The 14,301-nt window shown below is 57.1% G+C and overlaps 2 protein-coding genes across 6 annotated transcripts in view; both read right to left on the bottom strand.

Annotated features, from left to right (window-relative positions):
* Nucleotides 1–199: 199 nt before the first annotated feature.
* On the bottom strand, nucleotides 200–3,230 carry ASPDH (aspartate dehydrogenase domain containing). Of its 4 annotated transcripts, XM_081275778.1 has the most exons (7): nucleotides 2,465–3,230; nucleotides 1,914–2,058; nucleotides 1,590–1,674; nucleotides 1,353–1,502; nucleotides 1,051–1,271; nucleotides 827–981; nucleotides 200–314 (listed from the first exon to the last, which is right to left on the bottom strand). In XM_081275778.1, the coding sequence occupies exons 1-7, from the start codon at nucleotides 2,964–2,966 to the stop codon at nucleotides 271–273; spliced, it is 1,302 nt and encodes a 433-aa protein (XP_081131904.1). In that variant the 5' UTR covers nucleotides 2,967–3,230; the 3' UTR covers nucleotides 200–270. The 4 variants fall into 4 exon arrangements, with proteins under 4 accessions (XP_081131904.1, XP_081131902.1, XP_081131903.1 ...); XM_081275776.1 differs by having other exon boundaries at nucleotides 1,353–1,674; XM_081275777.1 differs by having other exon boundaries at nucleotides 1,051–1,502.
* Nucleotides 3,231–5,305: 2,075 nt separating this feature from the next.
* LRRC4B (leucine rich repeat containing 4B) overlaps nucleotides 5,306–14,301 on the bottom strand; it is a 32,234-nt gene continuing 23,238 nt past the window's right edge. For both annotated transcript variants that reach the window (XM_081275753.1, XM_081275754.1), the window contains exon 3: nucleotides 5,306–7,252. In XM_081275753.1, the coding sequence (XP_081131879.1) occupies nucleotides 5,417–7,252 (1,836 nt within the window). In that variant the 3' untranslated portion in view covers nucleotides 5,306–5,416. The remainder of the gene's footprint in view (nucleotides 7,253–14,301) is intronic.

The following is a 14,301-nucleotide window of genomic DNA, read 5'->3' as shown; positions in this document are numbered from 1 at the left end:
TGGGAAATGTAGTGCGTAAGCTTTCGCGATAGTTTCCAGGGGGTTTGTTGAGGTGTGGGCCCGCCTATTGCTATGGCGTCAAATGTACAATGTGCAGACGTAGTGACGTCACAGAGGGAATCACGGAAGCAGACGATGGACAGATCTAGAAAAGTCTCTGGTTTACTGAGACAATAGGGAGTCCTGGGAAAGTGCGGCTGGGACAAGAGTGGGGCAGAGGTGGTGGAGACATCAGTCAGACAAGATGTCCTCAAGGGTGAAAGAGGCTTCTCAGCAGAGATGGATCCCAGGCCTGGAGGGAAGCTGGCAGCATCCTGCAGGGAGAGGGGGGAAGATGGACAATGAAAGATCACTGAAGGAAAAGAGCGAGGGAAAGACGGAGAGAAGAGGCCTACACTTGGGGGTGGGGCAGAAAAGTGAAGGGACTACCAGCGTGGAAGGAACATGAAGAAGGAGGACAACCCAGAGAGTTTTGGGGTGTGGACACATGGATAGACTGACTTGGGGTGTGAACAGATAGCGACGCAGAGACAGAGACTTGTGGTAAGGACAGATAGAGACTTACTTGGGTTGTGGATAGAGAGATGATTGGGGTATGGACAGAGGCCTTCAGAAGGTGGGACAGAGACTCAGAGGGGACATGGACAGAGATGGAGACATATACAAAAACTCAAGTTGTGGAGTGGAACGGTTAAGAAGATTCAGAAATAAAGACTCACAGAGAGAAGCAAAACTTAGAACCAGAGCCCAAGACCCCAGCCTCTGTGAACAAGCACCCAGAGCCCAGGGAGAGGGGCCACTAGCACTCAGGAGGGTCTAGCCTCACCCAGGAGGCTGTGCCAGAAGGCTGTGACAGTGGCGGAGCCAGTCACAGCGCCCGGCTCAGCAGGGTTCTCTCGGTGGGTGTGGACAGCAAAGCTTCGGCCTGAGGGGCCTGGGGGGCCTTTCAGCTCCACGTCCACAACGTGTAGGTCTGTGAGGCTGCAGGAAGCAGGGCAGTCAGTCTGGTTGGTGGGGACCCAGACCAAACTCCTGCTCATTTTGGCTCACCTGAGATCTGCCACAAGCACCCCGATCACATGGTCAAAGCCCAGGCTAGGGGCAGCTAGGGCAGCGGCTGCCATGGTGTTGGAGTTTCGAGGGGCAAATGGGCAGAGGCCACGGACAGGACCTTCATAGAGCACAGTGCGAGGCCCAGTGATGTGGGCTGAAGCCAGGGGTCCCAGGAGCCGGAAGCCATCCGGGTGTGTGGCCATAGTGACACGGAGGCTCTGGAAGCAGCAGCTGTGGTCAGGGGGACTGGGGTCTTTGCAAGCCCCTACTGGTCCCTGGGGATCCCAGTGGGTCCTCACCTGGAGGCCTCCAGCTGCATCCAATCTGCTGATGTCCTCAGTCCCCCATAGAGCCCCTCGGGCCACAAACACAGCATGGTTCCAGCGGTGTGAAGCCCCCAGGAGCTGCCTCTCTGTGGTCTGGTTAGCTAGGGCTGAGGGGGACCCCACCTGGGGTGGACGAAGGTAGGGAGGGTTGAGTTCAGGGGACAGATGGCTGAAGGGGTCAGGGCTTGGGTGTGGGTTTAGGGGACTCACCAGGAGATTGGCATGGCGCAGGATTTGTGCCCCAGATTCATGGATTATTTGGGGATGGGCCACTTCTACCACAAGATCAGGGTGCCTGGAAGAGGGGAGAGAGGGGGGGCCTTGGGGAGTAATTAGGCTTCCCCTCCCCAGGTTCTCTCAGAGTCTGTGGAGGGCTGTCAGTCTCCCTGGCCTGGGCTGGGTGTGCTTGTTCCTTTTCATGTTGGAGTGACCCAAGGCCCAGGGAGGATCAGGGACTTGCCTGACATCAGACACAGCTCAAAAAGGCCAGAACAGGAGCATTAGGATGCCCCACTCTCACTGAAGGCCACTGACCTTTCCCCAAGGGCAGCAAGATCCTGGAGCTGCAGAGAAGAGGGCACACTCCCTGCCATGCGTCCTGGGTCACGATTCCAAACAAAAACAAGTTCTAGGCCCAGTTCGGGTCCCTGAGCCAGAAGGTGGGAGACAAGGGATTGTCCTGCGGAGAGGGAAAGGAGAGGGCTAGAGACCTAGAGATAGGGAGATGAGGGCCAGAAGAAGGGTGGGGACAGAGACACACAGAGAAGGGACAGATTCAGAGAGAGAGAGAGAGAGAGAGAGAGAGAGAGGAGGGGGGAGAGAGGGGGGGAGAGAGGGAGGGAGGGAGGGGGAGGAAGGACGGACAGGTCCAGAGAGACAGACATAGATGGACAGAGATAGAGGGGGACAGAGAGTCCTACAGAGAAAGGGGAACATCCCCAGAGAGCAGCAATAGAGGCCCAGATGGGAACAGACGGAGAAAGGGACTGGGAAGGCACTGGGTAGGTGGACACAGATTAAAAATGTGTTTGTGGTGGTTTTGGGAAGGGTCCTGAGGAAGGAGCCCAAGATGATAAGCGACTCACCAAGGCGGCCATAGCCCACCACCCCCACCTTCCAAGGGGCCTTATCCAGGGCCATGCCCTTGAGTCTGGCTGGCTGTGGCAGGAGCTCCTTGTGCTGCCTACTGCCCAGCTGGTCTGGGCAGCTGCTGATCTTTGGACAGTTGACCCTTGTCCCTTTCCTGAGCCTCCTGCACAGTGGGCGGAGGTGGGTTTGCCAGAATGGGGCGGGATGAGGCTCCTTCCCTGCATTCCCTCTGCCCTCCGGCTGGCTGGGAGGACAGGGCAGAGGGTGTGGGGACTTGGGGCTGCAGGGCCTGGTATGGCCCCCGCCTTCCTGGCAGTTCTTGCCTCTGCAGCCCACACTGCTCCTTCCTGCTGATGTGGAAAATTCCCTCTGCAGTCCCCCGCCCCCTTTCTGGCTGGCCAGGTTGTCATGGAAACTGCATCCTGCTTGGGTTGTGGAGAGGAGCCAGTGACAGGGACTCTGGGCCCTCAGCTGGTCCCCTTGCTCCCAGGTCCTCATTTTCCCCTCCACTCCCCACCTCCCCTAAGTGGTAGGTGGGAGGGAGGCCTCTGCCTGGCTGTGCCCCTGCTTCTCCCCAAAGGCAGCAGGGGCTCCAGGTCCCAGTGTCCCCCAGTCCCATGGAGGGGGTGCGCTCTCTGCACCCCTCAGCCCTGGCAAGTCCCACCTCCCTCCAGTGCCCATCGTCCTTCAGTTCACCTTGTCTTTCCACCCTTCACCCCCCAGCCTCGAAGCTGCTTCCCCCATATTCCCCTTCTCCCTGTGTTCCTGCTCCTCGTCTCAGTCTGTCCTTCCCTCTCCCCACCAGCAGCACATCACAGAGGAGGAACCTGTGCAGCCTGGGGAGTCCCCGAGTGCCCCCAGGATCAGCACAGTCCCTGCGCCTGGCCTGGCGGGCCTGGCACTGGAGATGGCTGAGCTGCAGCAGGCCTGGCTCCCTGCCCCCACCACCACCTGGTACCACCACAGTGTTGCCATGGCAACCAGGATCTGCACTGAAAGGGCCTGGAGAAAGCATGAAAGATCCAGAGCTAGTGGCCCTTGTCCCAAGTCGACCTGCCCAGAGGAGACAGGCACAGGCAGATAGGGCCAGAGGCCCTACTGTTGATGGCAGGGGTGGCACTGTCCCCGAAGATAAGGAAAGAATTCACTTTAAGTGCCCTGGGTGGGGGAAGAGATAAGATGCCGTGGACACAGAGACAGCCAGGAAAGAGGGCAGGCACCAGGAATGCAGACCCTTGACCAGACCCCTCTGGGGCACACAGATGCATGCAGTGGGGGTTTCCTCCTTCCCCACCTTGTGTGGTGGCCTCTACCAAGGGCTGGAGTGTCCCTCCTGGTGTTCAGGGCACCGGTATATGGGGGCAGCTGTGCCAGAGTAAATGGGGGAGGGGCCATTGGGTGACTTGGCTCCTCATTCCCTCTGCTTCCCTCTGTCTCCTCCTGCTTTTGATGACAGCCCTGGGGACTCCAGCCTTCTTGAGGTTGAATCTTGGAGACTGTGTACCCCCGGAGATGTCCAACTCACCCCTGCAGCTACCCACTGGCCTGGCCCAGCACCACTCTTTCTGGAAGGACCCCAGAGTCTGTCCCCGAGTTCAGTCCCCTTCCCCTTCCTGGGCACTTGTCCTGTCTCTGCAACTCCCCTGATGTTCCCCAGGCCTCCTGTAGCTGGAGCCACCCTCCTGTCACACCCACCCCTACCAGCCACGCTCCCTTTCAGCCACTTGCTTCATTACCCAGCAGGCTTGGGGGGATTTGCAATGGAGAACGACCCTCTGATTTGGACCCTGTCATGGGTTGCATTTTGCCATCTGGAAAGAGATGTTTAAGTCCTGACCTTTGGTACCTCAAATGTGGCCTCTGATGGTTGGCTGTCTCCAATGATCAGGTTAAGAGACGCTTTTCCCCGAGGTGGGCTCATAACTAATCCCCTGTTACCTGGCCCTGCATGGAGGCCGAGTTGGATACAGACAGGACATACAGCGGGAAGGTGATGTGTCAACACAGGGGAAGGACTGGGGGACGATGCTGCAAAGCAAGGCTGGCACCTGAACTTGGCCTTGAAGCCTCCAGCACTGCTACAGGATACACGCGGTTGTTTTAAGCCACCCAGCCAGTGGTACTTTGCAGCCTTAGGCCCCCGCCATGTTGTCAGCCGGGATGTGGGAGGCAGTGTGAGAATTCCCCGCAGATACTGGCTGCCCGGAGGTGCGATGGGAGCAGCAGGTGTGCACCGGGTGACCATAACCCTCTCTGGGGTCTGGGGGGAGGGGGCCCCTAAGACCACCTGGAGATGAGCCAAGCTGGTTGGGACCTATGAGGCTTCGGTTCCACCCCCTCGTTGTGGTCCCCACCCACATCCATTTTGTTTTGGGTCTCCTCCATGCTTTCATGACCAAAAAAAAATTTTTTTTTTTTTTTACTTTTTCCGTGTTTTTTTTTTAAAGTAATTACAGAGCAGGTAGTCGTTGACGCAAACCTCCCTTCAGTATCAAAAGAGTCTACGGGCACGAGGGGCTGGGGCGCCGCCCCAACCCCCAGCCACCGGCCGGCAGCCGGGAGCGGAGCTAGCTCGGGGACGCCGGGTGTCGCCAGCTCCGGCGGCGTCTGTCTCTTGGGTCTCAGGGGTGGGGGAGGGGAGGGAGAGACAGGCGTCAAACTGCAAAAAATGAACCGTAAAAGGAGGGCTGTTGGGACGAGGGGAAAGGACACCCCTCAAAAAAGCTCCTCTCCCCTGGAAGGCGGCGGGCGGGCGGGCGGGACTTGGTCGCAGGGCGCGAGGAAACGCGCGGGCTCGGCCGCTTCTCCTGATCTCGCGTCCCCTCCGGTCGCCCGGACGGTGGGGCGGCGAGGGGCGCGGAGGCGCGTGCCCGGACCCCAGCGCGCGCCGCGGGGCGGGAGCCGCGGTCCCCACCCGCCCGCGTCCCGCGGGCCGAGGCGCGGCGGCCTCAGATCTGCGTCTCTTGCACGTTCTCCTTGGAGCCGCTCTTGAAGAGCAGAGGTTCGTGGATGGAGTTGAGGCCGGCCGGGCCCTTGCCCCCGCAGCCCCCGCCGCCGGGGTTGCTGCTGTAGTGCGCCTTGAAGGCGGCCGCCACGTAGTGGTGGTGGTTGAGGTGGTCGCGCTCCAGGGCGGGCAGGGCCAGGTGGCTGTCCCCGCCCACGCCGGCCCCGCCCGCCACCGCGGCGGCGGCGGCCACCGAGACGGCCGAGGCTGCGGGCAGCTCGTCCTCCACGTTGATGATTTCCACGGTGCGCGTGGGCCCGTGGTGCTTGTGGAGCTGGTGCTGCTTGCGCAGCTTGTAGAAGGCCACCAGCATCACGGCGGCCATGAACGTGATGGCCACGAAGCAGCCGATGATGATCTTGGTGGTCTTCATGACGTCGTCCAGGTCCTTGAGGGCGTTCTCCGTCACGTCCGTGATGGGCACCGTGAACGCCTTCTCCGTAGGCCGGGAGGAGCGCGGAGCGGGCGCCGTGGTGGACGACGAGGCAGGCCCGGCCGCGTCCCCCGGCCGGCCTCCTCCCCAGATGCCGTCCGTCGTGGGCCCCGGGGGCTCCTTCTCCGTCCCCCGCGGCTGCAGGGCCTCCTCCCCGGGCTGCGTCTCCAGGGTCTCCACGGTCACCGTGGTGAAGTAGGTGTAGCCGCCACTGCCGCCTCCGCCGCCCCCGCCCCCGGGCCCGCCCACGCCGGCGCCCCCCGCGGCCACGGGGTCCACCGCCGAGACGTTGAGCGTGGCGGAGGCGGTGGTGTTGCCGGCCGAGTTCGTCACCATGCACGTGTACTGGCCCGTGTCCTGCACGGTGACGTTGGTGAAGTTGAGCGTTCCGTCGTGCAAGACGGAGATGCGCACGCGGTAGGAGCCGTGGGTCATGAGGGTGCCGTTGGGCGTCAGCCAGTTGACGGAGGTCATGGAGGTGCCCGTGCGGCACTTGAGCTCGGCGGCCATGCCCTCGGTGACATTGAGGTCCGTGGGCGGCTCCACAATGACCGGCGCGTAGCAGGTGAAGTGCGACTGGTCCAGCTCGCCGATGTAGCGGCCCTTGAGGCCTGCCGGCGCGTGGCAGCGGGCGCAGCACGTCGTGTTGCTGGGCACCGTCTCCTTCAGCCACCAGCTCAGCCAGAGCACGTCGCAGTTGCAGTGCCAGGGGTTATGGTTGAGGTGCACCCGCTCGAGGCGGTGCAAGGGTGTGAAGAGGTCGTGGGGAAGAGACATCAGGTTGTTGTGGGACAGGTTGAGCTCTTCCAGCGACTTGAGGTCGTCGAAAGCATTGCGCTCGATGGTGGCCACCTGGGCGTGCATCAGCCACAGCTTGCGCAGGCTGGTGAGGCCCTGGAAGGAGCCCGGGCGGATCAGGTCCAGCCGGTTGCCCGACAGCTCCAGCTCCTCCAGGCGCACCAGGGCGGTCAGGTTGGGGATGTCCTTGAGGTTGCACATGCCCAGGTTGAGGTAGCGCAGGTTGACCAGCCCCTCGAAAGCTGCCTCCGAGATGTACTCCAGCCGCTTGAGCTCGCCCAGGTCCAGGCGGCGCAGCGAGGGCACGCGGTTGAAGGCGTAGGAGGGGATGCTCTCGATGGGGTTGTTGCGGAGCCAGAGCTCCCGCAGCTTGGACAGGTACTCGAAGGCCTGCGTGGGCACCGTGGTCAGCCGGTTGTCGAAGAGCTCCAGCGTGTTGAGGCTGGGCAGCCCGTTAAAGGCGCCCACCTCGATCTTGCGCACGAGGTTCTTGCTCAGCTGCAGGATCTCCAGGTGCCGCAGGTGCTTGAAGGTGTCTGTGCGGATCACCTGGGGGTGGGGAGGAGAAACGGATCAGTGATACTGACCATCATACGGGCACCGCGTGCTGACAAGAGTGTGGAACCACCGGATTTCTCATACTTGGCTGGTGGGAGAATCAGATGGTGAGACCACTTTGGAAGAGACTATAGCTGCTGACAATGTTAAGACGGGGCTGCCACGCCTCCGCCATTGCACTCCTGGGCTCTTCCTCAAGAGTAATGAAAACAGATGTCCACGCAACAGTCGCGGCGTGGGTGTTCACAGCATTTCTGTTCATTACAGCCTGGAATGGAAACCCCAAATGTCCACCAACGGGTGAACAACAAGCACAGTGGTTCGTCCCCACAACAGAGCCCTACCCCTCGCCCTCAAGGAAGGAACCGCCCCCCACGCTCCCTCCAGCCTTGGGCGGAGCAGAGGAAACCCCACCAGTCAGCCAGAGCCTGATGCCACGCTCCAGGGGTCCCCAGTGGGTGTCTTCTAGTGTGGGTGGGGTGGGGGCAGGTGGGAAGGGACATGAGGGAACGTTCAGGGGCAATGGAAATATTGTCTATTGGGGTGGTGTTATGTGGGTGAGTGTAAGTGTCAAAATTGCCAACTGTACACTTAAAACGGGGTCCTTTATTATGTGTAAATTATACTTATTGTAAAAAATAATAAAAGATCAAGGATAGGAATAGTAGTAACTAACAGGCATTGAACATTATTTGGTGCCAGGCACTACTCTAAATGCTTTATGGGTAATAACTCATTTAACTCTCTAATGCCCTATGTCATCGGAAGGTACTATTAGGAGTCCTTATTCAATACCTGCAGTCCCAAAATTCACAAAACCCTGAAAGCCATATTTTTCATAATTTTGATACCAAACTCCACGTGAAAGTATTTTGTTCATTTATTTATTTTTGCAGTGCTCGGGATAAAACCCAGAGCCTCATGCATGCTAAGCAAGTGCTTTTCTACTGAGCCACATCCCAAAACCTTTCCTTTTTTTTTTTTTTTTTTAATTTTGAGACAGGGTCTTACTAAGTTGCCAGGCTGGTCTTGAACTTGTGATCCTCCTGCTTCAGCTTCTGGAGTAGCTGGAATTGTAGGTGTGTACCACAGAGCTGGTTTATTTAAGGCTCTTATTGGTCTCACTTGACTATTGAAACATTTCACTATAGAAATAGTTACATATTTGATCAGGAGTATGTTATAAAGTATATGCTGCATTTTACCACTTTTCTAATATCAGAGTGCCCAAACACGTCTAGCCTGGAGGGATTGTGAATTAGGCACAGAGAGGTGCATTGACTTGTCCAAGGACACAGAGGGAATAGTAGATTTGCCACTAGATCAAGGCCCTCTGGAACTGGAGTCCCAGCTCCTAGCCCATGACCTTGGCTACCACTTACATGTAGGGGCTGGGGCTGGGGACCACAGGAGAGACAGTGCTGGGCTGGGGCATGGTGGGCAGTCTTACAGGGTCCTCCTGTCGCCATGCTGAGTGCGCTGAGGCACAGAAGGCCACACAGCCGTCAGATCACATGTCTGAAGCCTAGTGATGTGGCGATGCTTGTGTAGAATATTGGGGCTGGGGATGGGGAGCCCCAGATAGGATACTATACAATCACAATTTCATAAAACTAAGAATTAGGTATCTGTCTACATGTGCCAAAAAAGCCTGGGAGGAAATCCTCCAAGCTGTTCTTAGCACTGAATTCCAGATGTTGGGGATTATAGGCAATTTTTTCTTTTGTTATTTCCCCCCCAATGAACAAAAAGCAGGAATAAAAACAAAACTAACAACGAAAAGGTAAAAGAAAAAAAAACTGCACCTGAAAGGCATTCAGTATAAGGAATGCAATATTCTTGGCAAAGTCATAGTCACAGAATGATAATAGCGGCCACTACTTACACCCACGTTGCCCAGTGGAAATGCCATGTGAACCACATGCGCACTTCCTAAATTTCCTAGATCCACATATTAAAAAAACAAAACTGAACAGGTGAAATCAATTTTTTTGTTTCTTTTAAAATTGACACATAATGAAATCAATTCTAATAATATTTTATTTAAGCTGATGTACCAATAATATCATCCTTTTACCACGTAATCAAGATGAAAACTTATGAACGAGTCGCTTGCTCTCCCAATCCAGCACGTTTGGCACTCCGGGTGCACCTTCGGTGGACTTGGGCCCAAGTATTAGATGGAGCAGCTTCACCAGGAGCCTTCTCGGCGCCCGTGATGCTTCATGAACACAATTGTGCCTTATCCTCCAGCGGCCCTATGAACAAGGACTATCGCTGCCCCGTTTTAGAACGGAGGAAACCGAGGCCCACAGAAGCGGCTAGCTGGTGGGCAGAGCTGGGCAGGTCTGGCCAGCCTGCGCCCGCCCTCCCTGGCTGGGCCGCAACGCACCCGCAGCACCGCTGTTCCCATTGGACGGACAAGAAAACCGAGGCCGCGGGTGTGGCTGGAATGGCAGAACCCTGTTCACATCTTGCCTCCTCCTCCTTGGCTGTAGGACCTGTCACTGGAGCTCTGGGTGCCTCGGGGTCCACTCCTGCCGTGAAGGGAGCTGATGAAAGCCACTTCGGAGGGCAGAGAGGTGGGAGCGTTCAGCGCCTCTCAACACACCGTTATTCTTACTGTTTTATTGGCGCGTAGTAACCTGAACCCTGCCCTTGGAGTTAGAGCGCTGAGCCTTTCTGACCACAGGCCGCATGCGCTGCGCCACCCGCGGAGGGAGACCCTTGCTGCTTCCGTTGAAAATCGGTAGCATAGACCGGGTCCCCTGCCTGTTCCTGGGCCTGTGAGTCCCACTGCAGCCCCGCCTCTCCGTCCCCATGGCAACAGAAGAATCTGTTTTACCCTAGGATCCCCTGACCCTCCCTGCTCCCAGTCCTCCCATCATTCCTGGTGCAATCCATCCCCAGGTGACCCTGCTCCAGCAGCTCATCCCTGAGGACCTTCTCCTTCATCCCGTCCTAGCCCATCCCTGAACACAGCCAACTGCCCACCCTCTGGCCCTTGCTGCTCCCTCCACTAATTTTTCTGGCTCTCTCCCCGCTCCCTTTGACACCCAACTCTGGTGTTACCTGTTCCAGAGGAGTCCTGCCCCCTCCCCATCTGCCCACCCAGCCTGGTCATGGTACCCCCACTCTGGGCCTCCATCTGTGCTGAGCCGACTGCTATTTCCATCTCATCCACCAGAATCTGGGCCCCTCCAGCAAGGACAGGGTCTGCATCTGGACCACTGAGTTAGGGAGAGCACGGTGGCTCTGGCCAGTTCCCAGGCATTCAGTGGTGTGGATTTGAAAACAGCTCCCCCCCTTGTGTGAGGGGGTCCTGGGGACTGAACTCAGGATCAATGGACACTGAGCCACACCCCAGCCCTATTTTCTATTTTATTTAGAGACACGGTGTCACTGAGTTGCTTAGCACCTCACTTTTGCTGGGGCTGGCTTTGAACTCATGATCCTCTTGCCTCAGCCTCCCTATCTGCTGGGATTACAGATGTGTGCCACTGTGCCCAGCTTACAGCCCCTTTTGGAATGTTTCATCTGCCATCCCCGTTTTTATGCTGGGATGAAGCCAGGGCCTCCAGCATGCCAAGCATGCTCCTGCCCCTGAGCTGCACCCCTTGCTCAGGAGGGGCCCTCTTGACTGGAACTGAGGTTCAGTCCCTGCCCAGAAACCAGATTTCCTGAGGACACGGAAAACAGCCAGAGCACTTGCCTGGTGGAGATTCTTTGCTGTCCCAAGGTGAAAGAGACAGGAGATTTAATCAGGCCCTTACAACTCCACGATTCTCAGGCCACTCTGAATGGTTTATGGGTACAATGAGTGTAATCTGGGCTAAGATGGAAATGCAGAGCCCAGAGTAGGAAGGATCATGGGAAGGGAACCCCTTTAGAACACACTAATTGAAGTCTCCCATGGGCCAGGCCTGGGCTGGGTACCAAGTTAGAACAACAGATAAAGCCACTTGCATATGCCTTTCTCTTCTGCTGAAAAAGTCATATGTGATCACTTTAGTAAAAAATTATAAGAAATCAGTCAAGAGAATTACACATATGAACTGATTGGTGTAAACATCCTGCCAATCGCTTCTTGTGCTGGGGTATGTTTTTCACCATCTTTTAATGTTTTTCAGAAAATTTTGATGGTGTAATATACTTTCCAGGTTCCTGTATTTCCCTCTAATAATATTATACCAGGAGCATTTTCTAATGTCATGAAATATGCTTAAACATTTTTGGCTTTTTGGAATTCAGGCCCAGGGCTGTGCCTGCTTTTGGACACTGAGCTGAAATTGTCAGGGTGGTCTTTATTTTTCTTGGTATATTTCTGTTTTTTTCTAATTTCCACTGTACTCGGTGGGACACTTAGAAAGACTGTGGGTCCTGAGGGTTGGTGAAAGTCCCCAGTGGCCATGGCTGTATCTGAGGGAGATGGCGCAGGAGCATCTCCCAGGAAGGCGAGGCGGGGCCTGAGAAAGTCTCTGGCTTCTGAGCCTAGGATCCCCGGCTCTTCCCTGCGGGCCCGTGGAGCCTCAGTTTACCCCTTAGTGAGACTATCTCAGGCACACCCAGCCTGGCACTTCTCACAGCCTGTCCCACGGGATGCTAGGCAACAGAAATCTCATGATCAAGTTCCCCTGGAACCTGCCCCGCCTCCTCCCGTGCACATGGTGTTGAAGTTCCATGAAGTTGGGCTGGGAGAGCAGCCTTGCTGGGCTCTGCTCTGGGTCCCCCAAACAGAATCCGCCTTAGGACCCTAGCACAGGACGCCTTTCCTGCACCCTGGGAGACCCTGGCAATGAATGAAGCCCGTGCTCAGTTGCTGCTGCTGTTGATACTAATGACAACAAGGAAACAGTAAGAAGAGGAGGAGCTTCTGGTCAGGCCCATCACCTGGGAGGGAACAGGCAGACTTTTTAAAGGCTGGACTCAAGAGTCCGGACAGAAAAATTGAGAGCAAAGGGGTTTCTGGTCCAGGTGCCAGCAAGAACTCCCTGAGTCTTGGTCACACTTGGAGGGTGCAAGTCCTCCCCAGCTCCCAGTGAGCACCTGCGCCCTGCTCCTGCCCCTTCCCCCTCCCAGGGCTCCTGTTCTCTGAGAGGCCTCTCCAGCTCACTTTCTCAGTCAGAAGGTGCTCTGCCGTCCTGAGCTCGGGGTTGGCCATCAGGCCTGCCCTGCTACCTCTGTGGGAGTCTCACAACTTCCTCTGTATGGCCTCCATCTCTTCTCTACCTCCAAGCCCAGTGCAGGCCACCCTCTGTCCCTGGACCCTGCCTCAAGCCTCCTGCCTGGCCTCCAGCCTCTCCCCTCCAGTCTGTCTCTGGGGTCTTGCAACCCCCAGAGCTGACCCTGACTCTGCCCTCCTCTAGACCCCTCCAGGGCTCCCCAGTGCTCTCAGGGAGCCCTGCCTGACTGGTATCTACCCGCCTCTCCCTTCCCTCTGAATAGCCCCTCACTTGTAGTCCTCACTCCAGATGCCCAACAGCCGGTACCAGTCCTTGGGCCACCTCGCCAGGCCTTCCACATTTGCACACACTGTTCCCCCTGTCTTGCCCCCTCCTCCACCTGTCACCCTGCTGGCCCAGCCCAAAGGGCACCCATGGCTCTTGGATGAGTGAAACCATCATCCATCAGGCGGGGCTGGGGGGGCGTTACCTGTGGAGGTGTGTCACAGGGTCGCCCTGCAGCATTGCTCTGGAGACTTGGGCGCTCTGCGAGACACAGTCCATGCAGGGCTTGGCTCCTGTAAGGGTGCACTGAGCACAGGTGACAAATGCCGGGCTGGGCTGGGCGTTCTACATTTGTCACCCCAGCTTTTTCTTCACCCATGCTATGGCTTAGCTGTGAGGTGCTCCCCAAAGCTCACGTGTGAGACAATGCAGGGGAGGTCAGAGGTGGGGCGACTGTGTGGAGAGAGCCTTCGCCCATTCGTGCATCAGTCCAGCTGGGCGTAACTGCAGGCAGATGGGGTGCGGCTGGCAGAGGCAGGCCACGGGGGTGGGGTGTCCCTGGGGTGCATATTTTGTCCCTGATGAGTGGAGCTTGCTCTCTGTGCTTCCTGACTGCCACGTCCTGAGCTGCTTTCTTCCACCCCGGTCTCTGCTGTCTTGTCCTTCACCTCAGGCCCAGAGCAGCCGAGCTGGCCATCCATGGACTGAGACCTCTGAAACTGTGAGTCCCAAATAATCTTTTCCTCTTTGCCTCGTCCTTGTCAGATCTTTTGGTCACAGCAACGGAAAAGCTGACTGAAACAAGCAGCCACACAGGCGGTGGTCTGGGGCTTCCATTTCAGAGAAGGGAGAAGGCTCAGTGCAGCACACAGGGAGGAAGGGCAGAGCCTGGGTCTGGGCCCAGGCATGGCCCCACCTCTGCAGCACCCCAAGCTCCCATTTACTCCCCTCCCCAACCCCATAGGCAAACATCACACTCATTTGAGAGGCAAGGAGACCAAGGCTCACTGAGGCCAAGTGACTCAGCAGAGCTGGCCAGGGAGTGTGCAGCAAGCACGGCTGGGGTCAGCATCCAGCTCAGCAGGGCTGCTCTCCAGGCGTCTCTGGAGTCTCTGGACGGAGGACTGTGCTGATGGCATGTCCACAGAGGAGCCTGAGCCTGTTCCCACTCAGTGTGCCTTGTCCTGTTGCAGTGAGAAGATGTGTGTGATGGAGATGAAAGGGCATCCCCAAGGGGGTGGGGTCCCCCTGCCAATCACTCCAATCAAAGGCACTGGAGAAGTAAGCGGGGTGAGGTGCTGCTGCAAAAGCAGCCTGGGTTGCTATAGACAGTGAGTCCCTTCCTTTGAACAGAACTGCCATGTGTCCTCCTCTGCAGGACCCCTCTGAGCATGAGCAATGTGGTGGGAAGAGGTGGGTGGGTTGGATCTGGGCTTTGCTGCTGACCAGCTGCTAGATCTTGGGCATGTCTTAGCCTCTCTGAGCTCATGTTCTTTATGGGTATCCTGAGTCCTTGAAAGGCTCTGACAAGTTGGTGTGCTCAGGATAAGACAGTGAGCATCTGGGATGTGGCAAATGCACAAGAGCATTCAC

The sequence above is a fragment of the Spermophilus citellus genome, assembly GCF_964194105.1.
Source record: "Spermophilus citellus genome assembly, chromosome: 18".
In the NCBI taxonomy this organism is placed as follows: Eukaryota; Metazoa; Chordata; class Mammalia; order Rodentia; family Sciuridae; genus Spermophilus; species Spermophilus citellus.
This window is presented reverse-complemented; position numbering and strand designations above follow the sequence as displayed.